This window comes from Monomorium pharaonis, chromosome 1, assembly GCF_013373865.1.
Source record: "Monomorium pharaonis isolate MP-MQ-018 chromosome 1, ASM1337386v2, whole genome shotgun sequence".
Classification (NCBI taxonomy): Eukaryota; Metazoa; Arthropoda; class Insecta; order Hymenoptera; family Formicidae; genus Monomorium; species Monomorium pharaonis.
Window position 1 is genome coordinate 14,108,402 of NC_050467.1, and position 20,521 is coordinate 14,128,922.

The 20,521-nt window shown below is 32.5% G+C and overlaps 2 protein-coding genes across 13 annotated transcripts in view; one reads left to right on the forward strand and one right to left on the reverse strand.

Annotated features, from left to right (window-relative positions):
• Positions 1–20,521, reverse strand: part of LOC105835844 (protein lap4) — a 365,219-nt gene that overhangs the window by 95,697 nt on the left and 249,001 nt on the right. For 10 of the 12 annotated variants that reach the window (XR_001139022.3, XM_012679440.3, XM_012679437.3 and 7 more), the window contains one exon: positions 3,076–3,187. Coding sequence is in view for 10 of the 12 variants with exons in the window: in XM_012679440.3 (XP_012534894.1) it covers positions 3,076–3,187 (112 nt within the window). In the remaining 2 variants the exon portion in view is untranslated. Of the gene's footprint in view, positions 1–35; positions 3,003–3,075; positions 3,188–20,521 lie in introns of those variants that run through there. The other 2 variants (XR_004962559.1, XM_036284292.1) reach the window with 2 other exon arrangements.
• Positions 10,669–13,186, forward strand: LOC105841030 (zinc finger BED domain-containing protein 4). Its single transcript, XM_036284316.1, is given in 2 exon segments — positions 10,669–10,982; positions 11,090–13,186. A coding segment is annotated over 1 exon segment (939 nt). The 5' UTR covers positions 10,669–10,982; positions 11,090–12,076; the 3' UTR covers positions 13,016–13,186.

Below are 20,521 nucleotides of genomic sequence, written 5' to 3' on the forward strand. Positions count from 1 at the left end.
ATATTGTTTTTTTATTTAAAGATTTTCTTTTGATCCAGGAAGACGGGGAATAATTAATAGTATAAAGCGGAAATCCGATGTCACGCGCTTGGCGTAGCCATTGCTGCTTGTACGATAAATTCTTTTCTTCGCGCAGTTATTATCGGCCGCAGTATGATAGGTTCGTTCTCGGTCACTCTCAATGGTTATCGACTGCATCCATCGATCGATCGCTGTCTCGCGCATGTTCGTGAGACTTCGGTCTCTCTCGTCGTTCACCCAACTTCTTCGGCGCGCGCATCTCTCTCTCGAAAGTTCTCTTGTAATAACCACGTCGCAACTCGACACGTGTAGGAAACGCTCATTCAATAAACCACATAAGAAAATTACGAACAAGTTTTTTGGGTCTTAACCAAGCACGCCCTACATCGAACCAGCGAACGAAAGTTATCATACACAATAACACTGCTTGTAAACAATTCTTTGCGTGCCTAAGACCGCCGACGCGCCGCGCGCCGCGATGTCTCGCTGGGCGGTCCTGTCTCGCCGCGCGCTGCCGCACGCTGCCGCGCGCTTGCCGGCATTCGGCGGTAGGCCGGGCAAAATGGCTATTTTTTCTTAATTAATAACTCGTTAACTATGGCACAACTATGGAAAATGGCACAGGACTTTTCTATTCGGTTTGGTCCATTCTACCTTTATGCAAGCGTTGTGCCGAAAAATTACAGCCACCCTGTATTTTATAAATTATACAATTAATTTTGGATTACATTAATAAATTTCCCAAGTAACACAAAATCCGTGAATAATGGGTACGCTGCATAAAACGGGTTAAAAAGAATTTAAAAATATTGACATTTTGCAAAAAGCAGAATTAAACAGAATTTAGAAGATATTCAATTAAATATCTTCTAAATTCTGCTTGAATAAGGATTCAATTCATTTCAAATATTAACTCTCGTATTCCAAAAAATTCACTTGACTCTAAACATTCTTCGCATTCAATCGCAATAAAAGGCATTCAAATGAATGCAAACCCTCGCATTAAAAAAGAATTCACTTCTTCTGCTAATTGTTATCGGATTCAGAAGCACAAAATTTCATGGTTCTATTCTCAATATCGCACTGAAAAGTATTGGCCAATCCGAGATTTTTGTAAAGCAGAATTCATGATAAAATATCGTAAATGCGAAACATTATTATTGAATAAGACATTTTATGCAGGATAGCTACTCATTTCAGTTGAGATAAACATTAGCTGGATTCCGTACAGCGCACATGCGCGTATTTTTTTATAGTAAATGTAACGTGTAGGTGCGTGCATATACGTTTTATGGAATGTAGCCAGTTATTCCCAGACAGCACAAGACATCCTCAGGATAATCCTGAATATGTTCAGGATGTCCTGGGACATTTTCAGGAAATTTAGTTGCATTATTGTAAATGTTTTATGAATATTTTGTGTATATTTGACTTCATTAATTATGGTGAAACACTTGAAGTAATTTCAGAATGTTACTTATACAGCAGAAATCTCCTAAAGACGTCCATAAGACATTGACAGGACGTCTGTGCTCCTAAGGACGTTCTTAAAACGTCCTTTGGTTAAAGCGTGTTGTGCGATATATAAAATACAGTATAAAAAGTAATATCTTCCATAAATATTCACTGTATATTCACTAACTTCGAATAGCATAAGAAGTTGTAAGATCATCGTACACATGTTTAAGATGTCTTGTGGAGTATCCCAGAGATGTCCTGAGTACATCCTACAAAGTTTCTCATCAGGACATCCTGGGATACTCCACAAGACATCTTAGATATGTATACAATGATTTTAGGACTTTTCATACTATTTATTAGTTAGTGAATATACGTGGACATTTGGGATGATTTTGGGATATTTTTACTATGTGGTGAAAACCATGGTGGAAGTATACAAGGTGAGACATTGCGCATAATGGCGACATGACCGAAATTCAACTAATCAGATTTTACCCATTTTTTTAAAATCATGGTGGATTTGCAGAATGGAATAAAATCTGATTGATTGACAGTCTTCCCACCACTTTCGGATGACTGCGCATCCTCCGGAATGTCTCACCTTGTATACTTCCACCATGGTAAAAACAACGAGTGAATTACTCTACCCTGTTGCACCAGTGCAGCAGTGTAACGAAAAAGAACAAGCCAATTGAATAAAACTGCATTCAGAAACATCTACCTGAGTGCTCTCGAATATCATACTATCATTGTTCGTTGAATGTGAGATAAGGATAGAATGATACCCAAGAGCACTCGGGTGATGTTTCCAAACACAGCCAGAATTCGACATCTTTTCAACCATTTATTTCTTACTAAGTTAGCGCTTTACCCTTTGGATGCGTTCAGATATTCACTGCCAATACTGAAAATCTATCAGATACGTGACGTTAACTATATTTTTAGTACTGGCAGTGAATATCGGAACGTATAAGTTTTTATGTACTAAATGTTCAGTTTATCTTACATACTTAATTTGAAATATTAATTAGTTTATCTACATTTCACTTTCAGAATTTGGTTTAAAGTTTCAAAAATATCCCTAACATATCCTATAGAATTCTTAATATGTCCTGTGGAAATCCCTAGGATGATCCACAGGATCTCCCTAGATGTTCCAGGGGCTTATATACGGCTCTCACACACTGTTCCTCAGGATGTCCAGAAGAGATTCTAGGATTAAAATGGGATGTCCTCAGGATATCCTGCATCTACGTCCTGAACATCTTTTGGATGTCCTACGGACGTCATTGTGCTGTTTGCGTTGTAACTTATAGCGACCATAATACATTTGACGCATGCGCAGAGGGAGCAAATATTATTCTATACCTTTCTCTCTCGCACAGATTTTGGACACATTTTCAGTGTGGGCATTCCTCTTCCATGTATATATACTCAAAGAATCCATATGGAATACAAAACCATTTAAAATCCATGGGAATCCACATATATGTGGATAATCATCTGGATTTCCGTCTCATCTTTTTAACGGGGATATTATATTATATACACATAAAAAAGCGTGTATATACATAAAAATACGTATATTCTCACCTGGTTTAGGCGAAGGTTTCAAATGTTCTTCCATGGCACTTTCGAATAACTTCTTTTTATCGCTGACCGACATTTTTGTTAGTGGTGGTGTTGGAGATGAAGTTGGAGATTGCTATATGTAAAAGTCACATAAGTAAATATTAATTTGCGTTATTACATATATATAATCTATTTAGAAAGTTAAAAAACTGATTTTTTCTGATATTAATAGTACTATTTCTTTATCAATACAGAAACTAGTTAATAGGCACTAATAAGAAGCCCTGTGAATCCATTATATTTTTTGTCGCAAGCAAATCAGTAGTTCATATGCTGTGCATATTTAACGTTAGACTTTTACGTTCTCACAATTTCCAAAATGGAGCGAAGAGTTACAATTAAATTTTCTTTTTAATATGGTAAAACTGCTACAAAAACATACAAAATGATGTAAATTGCACATAAAAAATATTATTAATTAGTAGCAAAGTTTTCAAGTAATATTCATTCAGTAAGCAAGAAACATTAATTAATTTTTAAAATGTTAATTTTAGAGAAATTTTCTTAACATTATAACTTAACATTTCATAAATATTTTTAAAATGTTACTTAATAATATTGCTATCTTAATATTATTAAAATATTTTTAAAACATTTATTGTTTTTTAAATGTTATTAAACGTTATTACATAACGTCTGATAAACATTTTTTAAGTATTACTTAATAATAACACTGTCTTAATATTATAACAATAATCTACAAACATGAGGCACAGGTGTTTTAAATGTTATTAAACGTTATATAATTTTATAAACATTTTTCAAATATTTAATAATATCTAAATATTTCTAAATAATTTTAAAGACACATAAATTAGAATATTTTTTATGTGTTTATAATACGAATTATGTTATCATATAAATTGTTCAATTTTTATATTTTGCTCGTACATATTTATATTTATGTATTATATACGCATATATCGGTCAAAATAATTACTTGCGCGTTTTTAAAAATATAATTTTGGTTTTTTGTTTTCTGTCTAGGAATCTGTTTTGTCTGTTGAATATCGCGTACTAATCATGCATTTGTCGTGTTTTGTGTTGCAACATTTATATAATTAACAATGTTGCAACTTAACTTTCTTATTAATTTAATGTTATAAATAACACTCTGACGAAAAAAATTTCGGTAATTATTTACAATAGGTACTTTTTTGAATTTTGATATTTTTTTATAATTTTTTTGGTGAACAGCTTTGTTGTGGTTCCGACAACAATAATCAACCGGGGGAGCCCCAAAAATATGTTATCTACTAATTTTTTGGCCATTTTTTCGAAATAATTTAGTAATTATTTACATTAGCGATTTCTCACCGATTTTGATGACCTTCAAATATGTTGTCAAGGTCATCATTCTGAACAACTTTTCCCTATACATGTTATCGCCGCTCGGCCTTAGTGTTTGAGTTATACACAAAAAATTATTAACACAAAAGTTTAATAAATACCATACTTTTTTAATTTGCATTAGAACGTTTTGATAATACTTAAGGAGAGCTCATTCCTTACTGCACAAAACGAACGAATCTGGCAGAAAAAAGCGTCGCTCTACCCCGCAAAGGGAGATATTAACAGTTAAAGTTGACAAAAAAGTTTAATAAATATTACTATTCTTAAAATTTAAAGCATGGAAATTCGCAAAGGGTTATACGCGTTCTCTGCTGTACCAGACTGGGGCAGAAGTCGCTACAATCGTTTGTTTCCACATTGTTCTGCCGATAGGGCTGCTTTAAACAGAAGCGTCTATTTTTTTCGATGTAGCAAAAAAATTAGTAGGTTACATATTTTTCGGGCTCCCCCGATTGATTATTATTGCCGGAGTCACAACAAAGCTGTTTACCAAGAAAGTTATGAAAAAATATCAAAATTCGGAAAGTACCTATTGTAAATAATTATCAAAATTTCTATGAATATCTAAAAATATTTACTAAAAATAAAAATTTGTAAGATTTTTTATTGTTTTATATAAATATTATTTTTTGTAGAAATTTTCAAAAAAAAAAATCACAAATTACTATTTTCTATTAATATTTTATAATTATATAGTTTGTTTTATCAGAAGAACAGAGCAAAAACATGTTTTTATAAGTTATTCCACATGTTATTTCACATGTGTAAAAATCAGTAAAAAAAACTAAATGTATATTGTTATGAGTGACACACTCATACCAGTAAGAAAGGTGTCAGTAGAACTAATGACGTAAGTCGATCAGCTGCAGCAGTCAGCACCGAGCGCATTGCGCGAGGTTCCGCGCAATCCGTTCGACAATGTTCCTTACAATTAGACAGCGCTTGCTGTCTAAGCAAGATTTTGGAATACTGACCGATTTATGCCCTCACGCAATCCTCCCCTTCTCTCGATCCGACTACCGAATTTACAGATATATAAACCGCCAAAAAAAATGAGGGACGGGTCAATCAGAAGTCGACAATCCGAGATAACACACGACACTCTGCTTTGCAGGGTCGTGCATCGCCGACACAAAACATTGTAATAAATACAACCACGACACTCTGCTTTGTGGGGTCGTGGACAGTGCACTCATAGACGCGACACTCTGCCTTGCGGGATCGCGATCTAACCGCACACTGTAAAAATAGACTTTATAATAAAAGTGCTCAACACTAAGAGTGGTGTATAGTGACTAAATACCCTCCTCGCAAGATCTCTGACAGCGAGCCCTAACGTACAACGAGGGGTACAATAATATTTATTTATAAATATATTTTTTTTAAGTGAAAGAATATAGTAATTGAGAATTAGGCCATTTGAAAAAAAATTATTTAATTACAAGTTCCATCTTTCGGACACCTATTAAATTAATCTATAACAAATTTGTATTCATGAACATCAAGTGTTCATGGATCATCACAAAGTGTTAGGTTGCGTAAGATCTTTGAAGTCAAGCAACGTCGACGGTGGTTCACAGTTGGATGCAAAACGTTTTTCGCAGAAGTTAAGCAATACCAAATGCGACTATGGTGGGGTAACCGTGCTTGTTGAGAAAACAAGGTAAAGGACAATGGTAGAAATCGTCGATTTTCGGCCCCACTTGCAAACGGAAAAAACCTGTTCCATATGATTCTTAGACCCATACGTAATGCAAAAATACAGCTCAGAAAGCGGGGAACCCTGGGGAAAACCTTTGCCAAGTAAATTTGTATGTCAAAAATGACTGCAGGGTGCTGCTTTCGTGAGTTTAATGTTCACTGAGACATGCTTAGTTTATTTATTAATTAATTAATTTACTTGTATTATGACTGAGAAAGGTTATTTACATAGGTTACAGATCAGTTTTTGTCTTCCTGTGCAATTGGTAACTTATCCAAATACTGACCGTGTGGTTAATTGTTAACATACGCGCCAGCGCAAGTGCGATGCAACTGTCACAGGCATCTGAGCTTTTCTTCGCTTATTTCTTGTCTGAATACTTTTTAAAACCATGTATATAATGCGTGGTAATAAGCATATAATATTTACAAGAAAAAGATATTATTGAATCTACATTGTTTTAATCTATGTTGAAGAATAATTAAAATAAATAGTTCATAAAAGGAATTAATAATGTTTGCCTGGTAACTTTTTTTTTTTCATGTTTTCACCATTACATATTTTCAACTAGCCTAATATGGTAATTGAGTAAGTATTTAAGATTAAACACAGAAAATGGTTTAATAAATCTATATTTTAGATTTTATCCAACAAAAATGATTCAACAAAAGTTAATAAGAACTATCATATCTCATTTTCATTAAATTCTTTAAACGTTTTGCTCTAACTCCATTGTCTCTATTAAAGTTTAAAATGTATTTTGGAACTTAAGACTGATGAAATTGATTATATACATGATTTTAAAAAGTATTCAGACAAGAAATAAGCAAAGAAAAGCTCAGATGCCGATGACAGTCGCATCGTACTTGCGCGTATGTTAACAATTAACCACACGGTCAGTATTTGGATAAGTTACCAATGGCATAGAAAGACAAAAACTGATCTGTAACCTATGTAAATGATCTTTCTCGGTCATAAAACAAGTAAATAAATAAATGAATAAATAAACTAAACATGTCTCAGTGGACATTAAACTCACGAAAGCAGCACCCTGCAAAGTCATTTTTGACATACAAATTTACTTGGCAAAGGTTTTCCCCAGGGTTTCCCGCTTTCTGAGCTGTATTTTCACATTGTATTAGATCTAAGAATCATATGGAATAGGATTTTTCCGTTTGCAAATGTGGCTAAAAATCGACGATTTCTAACATTGTCCTTTAGTTTTTTCTTACATTATAATTATGTTATTTTCACAATGTTATCTTAACATTTTTTCAATGTTAAAAACATATAAATGCAATATTATTTACAACATTGCAAATGTTATTTCAACATTACCGAAACCTCCAAATTGAAGCCAAAGTTTGTTCATAATGATGTTCTATGCAACGTTAAAATCTACATACTTGGAAATGTTATTATGTTACTGAATAACATTATAATAATGTCGCAGCAATAATATTTTGCTTACTAGGCATATTTTAAGAGTGACTGACAAGGGAACGGACAGAACTGTCCCTCACCGATTTTAATGAGCTTTAAATATGTTGTAGAACATGAAAAAATATTAGACCCATATTTTTTTTAACGGCGTATCTCGACGTTTAGAGGTTGAAACTACCCCTCGAAAATAACGCATTTATTCGTTTTTGGCGAATATCTTTGAAAATATAAGGTTTATGAAAACATTATTTATACAATAGTTTTATGGTATTTTATATTCTTTACAATAGTATATTTAGATTTTCCAAAAATTTTAATCTTTTTAATTTTTTTCACCCCCACCTTTTTTCAAAATTTTGAAAATTTTGTAAAAAGACAAAAATTAAAGAGCATTAAAAACCAAATCCATCCAGATATAATAATATATGGATTCCATTATTCTCAATTATTGGCAAAACGAGATGGTAATCTCGTGCTATAGGCGCCGCGCTAGAAGTTGCGTTATTTCTTTAGTCGCGTCACATTCAATAACTGCCTCCCTTGCGTATATTTTTATATTAGAACACAAAAACGGATTAATCTTAATTACATAATACTCAACGTATTACACGATACAAAGCATAAATGCGTATATATAACAAAAGTAGCATTCCACACGGCATGTACACAGTAAAAAATTGTGTGTCCGTATGTTGAAATTATCTTGTGTTACCACATTTTGACTAATATTTTAATGTAAAATTAACATACCACTCATATGTTATTATTTTTTTAAACATTTTTATGTGTTACATTTATGTCAACTTTATAATTTAACATTTTGGGTGTTTTTTAGAAATGGAATATTATTTTAGTGATTTTAACACAATCATTTTAAACAATTTACATTTTCAAAATCAATTTACCATTCTAAGAAAATTAAAGTTACTCTTTAAGTACTTGTAAACTTTAACATACAAGATAGTCAAATTTACTAAAATCAAATGTTCATATTACAGATAATTTATGTTGAAATGATAAATAAGTTTGTATGTATATTTTTTTTAAGATGGTATTCTTTTCATTATTCACCGCTACGTGGCATGTTTTCTCCTGAACAAAATGCACTTTCTAGGTAAATAAAAAAAGTTCGCCAAGAGCGCCGAAGGAAGTAAGATTTTACCATCGTCTTGTAATACTAGAATGAAACATGTCAGACTCTAAAAGGAATTTAAAAAAATAAGAAGAAAAGAATTGTGATAGCAAATTTTGCTTTCAATATTTTTATAAGTTGTTATATTCTTAAAAGTAATTTTTGAAATATGTCAGAATTGACATATTTTTATGTTAAAATATTAACATACCATATATGTTAATATATTATATAACTAAAAAATGATGTTAAACTAACATCAACAAAAATGTCCTTTTAACATTTTTTATGAGTTCCCAGGTAGCAAGCCCACGTCATTTTGACGTCCCAAAATGGTCATATCTGGTCATATGTCGTCAAAATAACCATTTTTTTACATGACCTAAAATTGACGTCATAATGACGTCATTTCGAAGTCATATTTCAGTCATGATCTGACGATTATTTTCCCAGACAGCATACATCCAAAATCGGGACATAAAGACGTCATTAAGACGTATTTTAGACACGGTCTAAAGCGGTGTCTATACAATGAGATTTAAGGCGTAAGGCATAAGCATATTATATAAGCATATTATATTCAACTTTAAGAGAACTTTTTTAAGAAAACATTTAGATATCTTGGAAATAATTTCAAAATGGTCAAATTAACCATTTGAACGCTTCAATGATTAGTGCTAAATAAATCGCAATTTCCATCAAATTATAAAGGTTATGGAAAAAGTTAAATTTAACAATGAAATTAATAAGTAAATAAGTTAATGCTATTTATTTTTAATATGTTTTGCAAAATTTAATTGCTTTTATAAAAAATAATATAATTGCGACAGTTTATAACATATAGGTATATGTAGACAATAACAAGTACCCATATCGATGATTCAAACTGGCGTAGCAGAGAGAGTACAAGATTTGTAATCCTAAGGTCCCGGGTTTAAAACCTACCAGCGGCAAGTAAGAATAAAATAAAATAATATAATTTAAATTCAATTAATTAATAAAAATTGGTCCCAAATTTAGTACGTACTGTTGATAAGAATAAAAAAAAAAAAATTTTTTTAAATTTTATTTTTTAATCTCTAGTTGCATTTTAAAGATATCCGATTTAAGAAATCTTTTAGATATTAGTTTCATGATATCTTTCTGTTCTCAAAAAACGACGCATTGGTTAACATTCTGACATTATATGTTATCTTTTAGAAGTCTCTTTATGTTATTTTCAGATTTTCAGAAACAGGATATCTTTTAGAGATCTTTTTGACAACATATTATTCACGTCATTCTATGACGTCAAAATACGGTACATTTCATGACGTCAGGAATTTGTGACATTCGACCGTCATTTTAACGTCATAAGGGCGTCATTTTGTGACGTCAAGAATAGTCAGTAAATGACCATTTTGGGACGTCAAAATGACGTGAGCTTGCTACCTGGGTTGTTGTAACTATTTTTTAATGTAGTTTTTCATTAATTTGTATGTTGCTTTAACATTACATTTAAAGTTATAATAACATTAATAAATGTGAAATATTATGTTATTTACGTAATATTTTTAATGTGTCAATAAGTAACACATGACATATAAGTTATTTTAACATAAAATTTAGAGTGGATTTTCTGGGACATACGAAAAATGTTAAAATTAACATTTTATTTTTTACTGTGTAGCATTGGTGAAATATTATAACGATTGGAAATAGTATAGAAATATTTCATTAACATTTTAATTATAACTTTTCATTTTAAATATTTCAGAAATGTATTTGCTTCATGTTTTTATAAAATTGCAAATGCAATATTTCTGAAATCCTTTAGAAACATGAAAAAAGTTTGCTTTCATATTTAACTGTTTCTTATTATTACAAAAAAAAGTGGCAAATATAATACATATATATATATATATATATATATATATATATATGTATTAGTGATGTAACGAATGTGCGATTTTAGATATTCGCGAATGCGAATGCGAATATCTGTTACCGACATTCGCGAATGCAAATGCGAATGCGAATATTGACTTGCACGAACCTATCGGTTCGGTGCAGCCAGTTGGCCCGCGCGTAAGACTACAGCGCTAGTGTAGCAGTAGCAGTGTCTTGCCGGAACGCAGTCATTGTTTACGTTTATGAGTTTTATTTTGTATAGTACGTATTATTTATTTACGTAATATTATTTATTTGCGTAATATTTACATATTACGTAATTACGTATAGTATCTAAAGTGCTTACAGGTAAGTTCTTATACTTGCCACTAATTTAATAGGTAATTAACCTCAATTAACCTCAAAGTTTTACTTTAAAGTAATTTATCATGTATTTGTTTATTTTTAACTTTCAGAATACATCATTGAAAATGAGCAAAAATAATTCAAGTCCAATTTGGACTTATTTTTTACTCTCTGATACTGATCATGCAAAATGTAGAATTTGCAACAAATTAATCTCGCGCAAAGGGCGTACAACTAGTGCAATGCAAAACCATATGAAATCAAAACACAAACAAGAGTTTAGCAATCTAGAAGAGCTCAAAAATAAAAAACGAGAAGAACTTACTATTTTGTCTAATTTATCACCGCACCAGATGTCGAGAAAAAATGAACTTAAACAATGTTCTATTGTCGAGTGCATAAAAAGGATAAAAAAATGGGATAACAAGAACTCGAAGTCTCTTCAAATTGATCAATTGATCAGCGAAATGATCGCATTGGAAGATTTACCTTTCAATTTCGTCGAAAGTTTAGGATTTCGTAGATTGATACAGCATCTTTGTCCTTCATATAACCTCAAGACACGTTAATATTTTACAACATTTTTGTGTAATCAAATATATTCGAGAGTAGAAGAGAAGGTGAAAGAACTACTAAAACAGTTCGAGAAGATGGCATTTACAACAGACTTATAGTCGGATTCTTCTTCTGGGGTGTCCTTATTAAGTTTGACCTGTCACGGAATTACACACAATTATGAAAGAAAATTGATAATTTTAAAAGCAGAGGTATTCAATGATGGTCGCCACACGGGCGAAAATATAGCCGCGAAAATTGAGAAAATGTTATCTTTCTGGGATATACCTATAAAGAAAGTTCTTTGTATAATAAGAGATTCTGATTCGAATATGAAAAAAATATGTCTTTATTACATGTGAAAGATATAGATTGCACAGCCCACCAAATACAACTTATAGTTAAAAATGGAATAAACGCACAAGAGATGATAGGCGACTTAATAAAAAAATGTAAAAAAATATCGATGCATTTTCATCATTCAAACACCGCCCAGGATGAATTAAAAGCATTGCAAGAAAAACTTGACCAGCCAAAGCTCCATGTATTATAGGATTGTTCTACATTATTCTACAAGATGGAATAGCGTGTTTTACATGATACAGAGAATTTTACAAATTAAAGACTCATTATGTCTTTACGCATCTTCTAACCATAAGATCTCTCAGCTTACATCTCATGATTAGGTTGTTCTAGAAAAACTGATTAAATTATTAAAACCATTCAAGGAGATGACAAGGGAGCTCAGTAGTGCTAATGTTTCAATTTCGTCTGTGATTCCATTAATATCCTCTTTGAAAAATATAATTGACAGTCTAGATGAAACAGATCGAGAAATTGGCAAAAATATATGTGTTTTAAAGTATGAACTAGTATGTAGATTTTCTCATTTAGAAAATGATGTTTTATTCACAACAGCAACTTTATTGGATCCGCGATATAAATTAAAATTTTTTGGAAATCCCGCTTATGTTAAAAATCATGTTATACAAAATATTCTTCACATATACAAAGAAAGGGAGTTTTGCATGAATTCAGTTCAGGAGACTATTGTTAAACGTAAAAAAGTAAGTAACGAAGAACCCCAATCAAGTACGGAACATCTAAGAAAATGCACATCTTTAAAAGAGTCAATGGCTTTACTAATGAATTCAAGCGATAGTGAAGACGAACAAATTACCAACAAAAGCAATCATTCTGAAGTTTTGTTAAAAAAATGTATCGCGGATTACTTATCAGAAAAACGCATAAACAGTGATGCAGATCCACTACTGTGGTGGAAGACTAATAAAAAATATGCATTTTTATCCGATATGGCAAGACAATTGTTATACATTTCACCCACTAGCGTCCCTAGTGAGCGATTTTTCAGTGAGGCCGGTCTACTTTACATGCCTCACCGTAACAGATTAGACGGAGAAAAAGCGTCAAAACTTCTTTTTTTTAAATTTAATATGCCTTTACTTGAATTTAATTATTAATTTTTTATTACAGTTCATTGACTTCATTGGAATGTCGCTAAAAGTCAATTCCAAATATTAATCTATATTAACGTTCTTTCTTCTAACTTAAATATTAGTAGAAAAATATAAATATTTTATTTATTTCATTATTTTTATCAGAGTAGAAGAAATAAGATAATTTTGTTTTTGTTTATTTTATTACGAAATTTAATGAAAATTGTTTTCTGAAAATGAAGCTTTGTTTATTTATTATTCAAAGATAAATATAAAATACTGTTAGTATAAAAAACTATATATATATATATATATATACACACTACTCAAAAAAATTATGGCATCACTAAATTTCGGCCAAAAATTGGCAAAATTTGAAAAAGTATAACTCAGCAAAAAATCATCTTAGGATCATGAACTTTGTTCCAAATTAAAGCCTGAATACTCTACTTTAAGAAACTATTGTTCAATTTTAGGTATAATGCATCCCTACCACTGTAAACCCTGAAAATTTGAGGACATGTTTGACATATTGAAAATTGCAAAGTTTGGCGGACTGCACGGATTTCCTAGAATTTTTCTCGCGGTTTCCACTTGCAGGAAAATAAAGTTTGAACTTTTCCCTACAATTAAAAAAAAAAGTTTCTGCAATTTTTTTCCGCGAAGTTACGGCGTTTCAAAGATACCAGTGCATTTTTGACCTACCGCCAGCATTAGCATTATCCGATGTACACCACGGGGAGGTTGCTAATTGGATTTGCACATCGTGTGTGTGTGTGTGTGTGTGTGTGTGTGCGCGCGCGCGTGTGTACGTGTGTGTGTGATGTGTGGGTCAGCATGGTTCGTCACTCCCACGGTATTTAACGACTCCACGATGCAAAGACCGTGGAAAATAATCCCGAGAATAATCCCAAATGAAATCCGAGGACACATTTCCAATTTGTCTTTGCATCGTGTTGTACTAAACAAATTGCATACTGCTCGGTATTTGTGACGACGTACGAAAGGTACATCGCAAGACAAATCGGCGTGAATCAATCTGCGGTTTCTCGGATTTCATTTGTGATCATTCTAGGGATCATTTACCACTATCTTTGCATCGTGTTATACTAAACGAATTGCATACTGCTTGGTTTTCCTTCTGATAGAAAACAGTGTAAAGATATAAAAATGCGTCCAGTGAGTGCAATTCAGCGTGCCCAGATTATTGCACTTTTGGGAGAAGGATTTTCCCAAAGGTACGTCGCAGGACAAATTGGCGTGAATCAATCTGCTGTTTCTCGGATTTGGGCTCGCTACCGACAAACGGGAGAATTAGAGCCAGCAGAAGGACAAGAACGGAGATGTATGGCGACTGCACGTGAAGATCGTGCCATTAAACATTTTGTAGAGAGAAACCCAGTAACCACAGTTTGCCGAATTGGCGATGCAGTTTTACCGGGACGACAAATTAGTGACCAAACACTGAGGAATCAATTGCACGGTGGGTTTGAGATCACGAAGTCGTGTCCGTGTGCCTTCTTTAACAATCACACATCGACGTGCTCGATTAGAGTACGCACGAAGTCACATCAAGTGGACAGAAAGACAATGGGCAAATGTACTCTTTACCGACGAGTCACGATTTTGTCTCTTTCGTAATGATGCACGTGTTCGTGTCTGGCGTCGTCGTGGACAACGTTTTGATCGGGCATGCGTTGCTCCTGTTAGGGCATTTAATAATGGCTCGGTAATGGTCTGGGGAGGAATAACGTCAAGGCAACGCACAGATCTTGTCATTATGACACCGCCAGGAGTGACAGCAGCGCGTTATATTGATGAAGTTTTGACACCTCATGTGGTTCCAATGAGCCAACGAATGGGGAGAAATTTTGTCCTTATGCACGACAACGCAAGACCTCACACCGCAGCAGTTATTCGCGAGTTTTTACGAGAAAATGAAATCCAAGTGCTACCACATCCTGCGGTCAGTCCAGATTTAAACCCCATAGAGCATATCTGGGACATTATGGGTCGCAGATTAAGAAGTTTGGTCCGACCACCAACTAATCTTCAAAATTTATCAGAAGCTCTAATCAGAATTTGGAATGAAATTCCTCAAGAGGAAATTAGAGCATGCATAAACATGCGCACGTGGCTGCGAGAAGTGATCGCACGAAGAGGAGGTAATACGAGTTTCTAAATTTCTTTTTAGTGCTACAATACATACATCAATACACATGTACATGCGCGCGCGCACGCACGCACACACACACACACACACAGCAGAGAGGATTTGGAGTCGTTAAATACCGTGGGAGTGACGAACCTTGGGGGTCCTTATCTCTGCTGACCCACACATCACACACACACGTACACACACGCGCGCGCGCGCCCACACACACACACACACACACACACACACGATGTGCAAATCCGATCAGCAACCTCCCCGTGGTGTACATCGGATAATGCTAATGCTGGCGGTAGGTCAAAAATGCACTGGTATCTTTGAAACGCCGTAACTTCGCGGAAAAAAATTGCAGAAACTTTTTTTTTTAATTGTAGGGAAAAGTTCAAACTTTATTTTCCTGCAAGTGGAAACCGCGAGAAAAATTCTAGGAAATCCGTGCTAAATTGTTTAGTTTCTATCCTAGCCAAATAAGATCTGGTCAATTTGTGTAGTTGTAAGTAAAATATAAAAAGTTTTGGTTTTTAGTCAACAAAATTATTGTTAAATTTACAATACAAATTCTTAAGAATGGCCAACTCTAATAAAAAAAAATTATTTAATTGTCTAGTTTTTTTACATTTTTTTTCCCCTCTAAAGAGACCTTTTACTAAAGTAATATTCGCAAAACATTCGCATATTTTCTGCGAATGCAAATACTTTGAAATCAGCGAATATTCGCGAATGCGAATATTCGTTACATCACTAGTATTGAGTATATCTGTAATTGGTAGCCCGCAATAACATATCTTATTAAATATATTAATTTTTTTTTCAGTGTATACACAAATATACATGCAAACAATATGCAAATATATGCATGCGTGTTAAATATTGTTACGTGCGAACTCGCGTGTGTGAACGCAAGCTTTATTAAATCAATATATCGATTGATGTCGTCAGCTGACGAATGTCGCTTCGTTTTGAAGTTGTTTTGTTTTGTTGTTTTGGTTTTGGTTTTGAGCTGTCTAGCCAAGAGTTGTCATCTACGTGTGCTTTTAATAAATTGCTAAAGCTAACGAGTTGCTTTATTTCGCGCGCGAGCAAGTGTTTGGGAGTGCGCGAGCGAGTGCTGTGTTAGCGTGTGCGAGTGCGCGGCGTGAAAAACGTTACAATATATAAAAAGTGTTAACGTTTTTATAAATTTGCAAAAAAATTGTATGGGGACCAAAAAACGTCTCCCTATTACTAATGGATATTTCACTGAAGCCTCATATGATGCGCCTGCGCGAGAATAACCAGCCCGTCTATCAACACTGATATTAAACTTATTTGCCCGTATCGTCTGCAAAATGTATATATATATATATATATCTCCGTATAAATGTATTTTCAAACTCATTAAATTAAATCATATAATTATATTATTTTTATTATCAGAGTGTGCTATGTGCATATAGTGTAAATGATATAATTATGCAAATAGTTATTATAGTTGATATTTTATACTTCTCTCTTAATATTATATATTTTGTTATATTGTATTTGCAGTTTTAAATATTAAAAAAATATTTTGCTTTATATTAATCTATATTCGCATTTGTAACAATGAAAATGTACGTACGCACATACGTATATATATATGCTACTTTTGTTATATACAGGATGTTACAAAAGCATCGGATTTGCTTAGTACCAAGCGATAGAGAATGAAAATTTAACAAGGGGACCTTACGGGTCATAGGTCATCGATTCTTTTCATACTTATAGGTTTTGAAGATCAGTACCCGGACTTCAATTTCCTAAAGCAGTACAAAAGGATTTGAAAAAAACTCCATTGACTTATTAAAAAAAAATTGGGACCAGCGAGAATCGAACCAGCGACTCCGCGCTTACGAAACTAGAGCTCTGTGCGCTCGGCTACAAGCGGCTCTGACGATAGGTCAAAATTTTCTGTACTTAAAGATATCGGAAATCTTCAAAATCGATTTTCTCGAGTTTTTATGAGAAGCGCATCGTACTGCTTTAGGAAATTGAAGTCCGGGTACTGATCTTCAAATCCTATAAATATGAAAAAAATCGATGACCTATGACCCGTAAGGTCCCCTTGTAAGAAAAAATGTCTAATACTATTTGTCGATGCGGTAAATAGTTTTGCTTTAATTCATCATTGTAAGAAGTCAATAAGCGCGGAGGTACAAGTGAAAGATGAATGCGTGAAGTTGACTCCTTGTTATTAAAAATTAAAAAATGCTTTTAATGTTAATAATGGTAATTATCGATAAATATTAGCACTCAAAGCTGTAAGCTACGGCATAAAAAATTTCTTTAGTTGAAGATACAAATTCGAAAATTTTCTAAGTCCCGTCAAAATGGAAATATTTTTCGGTAACCGACAGTTCTATTGAAAATTTTGGTAGCCTTCTAAAGAATTTTATTGATAATTATTAGCATTAGAAACATTTTTTAATTTTTAATAACAAGGAGTCAACTTCACGCATTTTCCGTCATTAACTTTCTCTTGTACCTCCGCGTTTATTGACTTATTATTACAATGATGAATTAAGGCGAAACTATTTACCGCATCAAAAAATAGTATTAGACATTTCTTCTTAGATTTTTATTCTCTATCGCATGGTGTTAAGCAAATCCGATGCTTTTGTAACACCCTGTATATACATTTATACTTTATATCGTGTAATACGTTGAGTATTATGTAATTAAGATTTTTATGTTTTAATATAAAAATATACGCAGGAGAGGCAGTTATTGAATGTGACGCGACTAAAGAAATAATAATTTTAGTGCGGCGTCTATAGCACGGGATTATCATCAACAAGATTTTGCCAATAGTTGAGAATGATGAAACCCATATATTATTATATTTGGCTATATTGGATTTGGCTTTTAATGCTCTTTAATTTTTGTCCTTACAAAACTTTCAAAATTTTGAAAAAAGGGATGGAGGTCGGTAAATTAAAAAGTTTGAAATTTTTGGAAAATCTGAATATACTATTTTAAAGAGTATAAAATACCATAAAACTTTTGTATAAATAATTTTTTCGTAATTATTATTATAAAAAATAATAATATATACTTATATTTTCAAAGATATTCGCCAAAACAAAAAACGTGTTATTTTCGAGGGGTGGTTTTAACCCTTAAACGTCGAGATACGCCGCTAAAAAAAAATATGGGTCTAATATTTTTTTATGTTCTACAACATATCCAAAGCTCATTAAAATCGGTGAGGGACAGTTCTGTCCGTTCCCTTGTGAGTTTCAATCGCTAGATGACAATCAAAGAGAAAAACGCCCTTTCGTAAGTAATATGGATGAGAACGTCGGATTTGTACGTATGCTTCTCGCACAAGATCGCCGATCGACAATTAAAATGTTATGTACAAATTGGCGTAATAGACCAAAATAGTCTAAATTTATAATAATTAGAAGATCGGTTCCAATTATACAGTAATGCTCTAACGTATTGTTGATTTTTACTAGATTTTTTTATTAAAAAATCGATTATCGGTGATTATCATATCCAATCCCGATTAACAAGTGCTATAAGCTTGTATAGAAAGGCAATAAATGTATATTAAAAATTAAAAAGGAATTGTTTATCTATAAAATTCCATTTTTAATAATATCAATCCCTCAATTTTTTAAACAGGCTGTGTAGAAAAATTGGAACAAATAAATATTTCAAAAAAAAATTTCATAATAAAAATTTCATAATAAATTTCAAAAATAACAGCGTTTATTCTACAAATTATAAATACATGTAATAAATAAAATAAACAAAGTCAGATTAGATTATATTAAAGAAATTTAGTAATGTTTTTAGAATTAAATCGAATTAATAAAATTAATTTTTTTAATTATAACAATTTTGCTTCTAGGTTAATAAGTCAGACATGCTTTTAAAACGCATCTAAATCTGAAAATTTCCATCAACAGAATGTGTGCTATCTATCATTTGTTAAGAGAAGCCGAGTTAAGTTTTTCGCAGTATTCAGGAGCAATTAGAAGCGTTAGAGAAAGTTGAATGCGTGCATGTTTTACGAGAAACAATTTGTGAAAAAAAAGTTGACTTTTCTGCAATGGCCGATTTGATTGCTCAATTTTAGATTCAACAAGAGCCGGAGAATAAATAACGGACTTTGAATTCTTTTTTAAAGATGGCGGTAAATTGGCAAATGTAATATTATGTTTTAGCAAAGACGTTTTTTTTTTTCAAAAAGGTAAAGTTTGCATAGAAGTAGAACGTTCAAAACCCGCGGTCTTATAAGGAACGTTCAAAATTCGCTGCCTTATAAGGAAGATCAGGGATTGTAGATGACTTAAAAGAAAACAAATTCTTTGTCATTCCAGATGCCTTATTATAGTCTTGACTGAGTAAATATAACATAGATTATTATATTAATCATTTGGTTAACTCTGATGAAAATTTTTTTCAATATTTTTTATATAACTTTTCGAAATTTCTGAATATTATTTTTTAAACATTTTTAAAAAATTAATTTTTTAACAAATTGAAATATTTTTCAGAGATAATTTTTTAATATCTGAAGATTTTAATTATTTGTACCTAGTATAGTATTTAATATATTGTATAATACTACACAAATACTATTATTTACTTTTATTTCAAAGCTCAATTTTAGTGACTTGTCTTCAAAATGTTTATTATTAGTTTATTAAAATATACATTTGAAAGATTTTTTAATATTGCGTCTTTTATCCTATTCAGTGCGTTTTTATTACAAAAAACAGAACTCCTTTGCAAATGTAATATGTTGGTAGTGCTATGTACTACTTAATTCAATTACAATAAAAAGAAGAGCAATAATGTAGTAAAGAGAGGGTGGAAAGAATCCGCCTCAGATGCCATTAGCAAAGATATGCCCATTTAGCAGTACTAGACTCAAACACTTCACGCGTGGTATTTAGTTTTTACTTACTTTTTAAAAATAAATTGCAATTCCGATAACAGTTACCGACAAAGTACAAAAACCAATCAGTATCGCAGAAAGGCATTTGACAACATTTTGATTCGTGAATATTAATTTCACGCCTTTTGCAAGAGTGGATAATTCATTTTTGTTACAAGCAAAAATTTAATATCAAAGACTTTAATTGCTCCTCTCTTTTAGCTTAAAAAGCTAATTATCTGGGCTATGCAACAACAGACAAAAAAGAAGCACTTCAAGTAAAGATGCGAATTCATGCAGCGAGAGATCGCTGGCGACCTTCCCCCTCTACGTAGACATTGTGTAGTAGCGACAAATCGTCAGAAGTTCGTCCTGTCTGAACAGCATCGACAAGTCGCCACATCGCGCCTTTCAAGGAGCAATATTCGGATATCCACGGAGAAAAGGA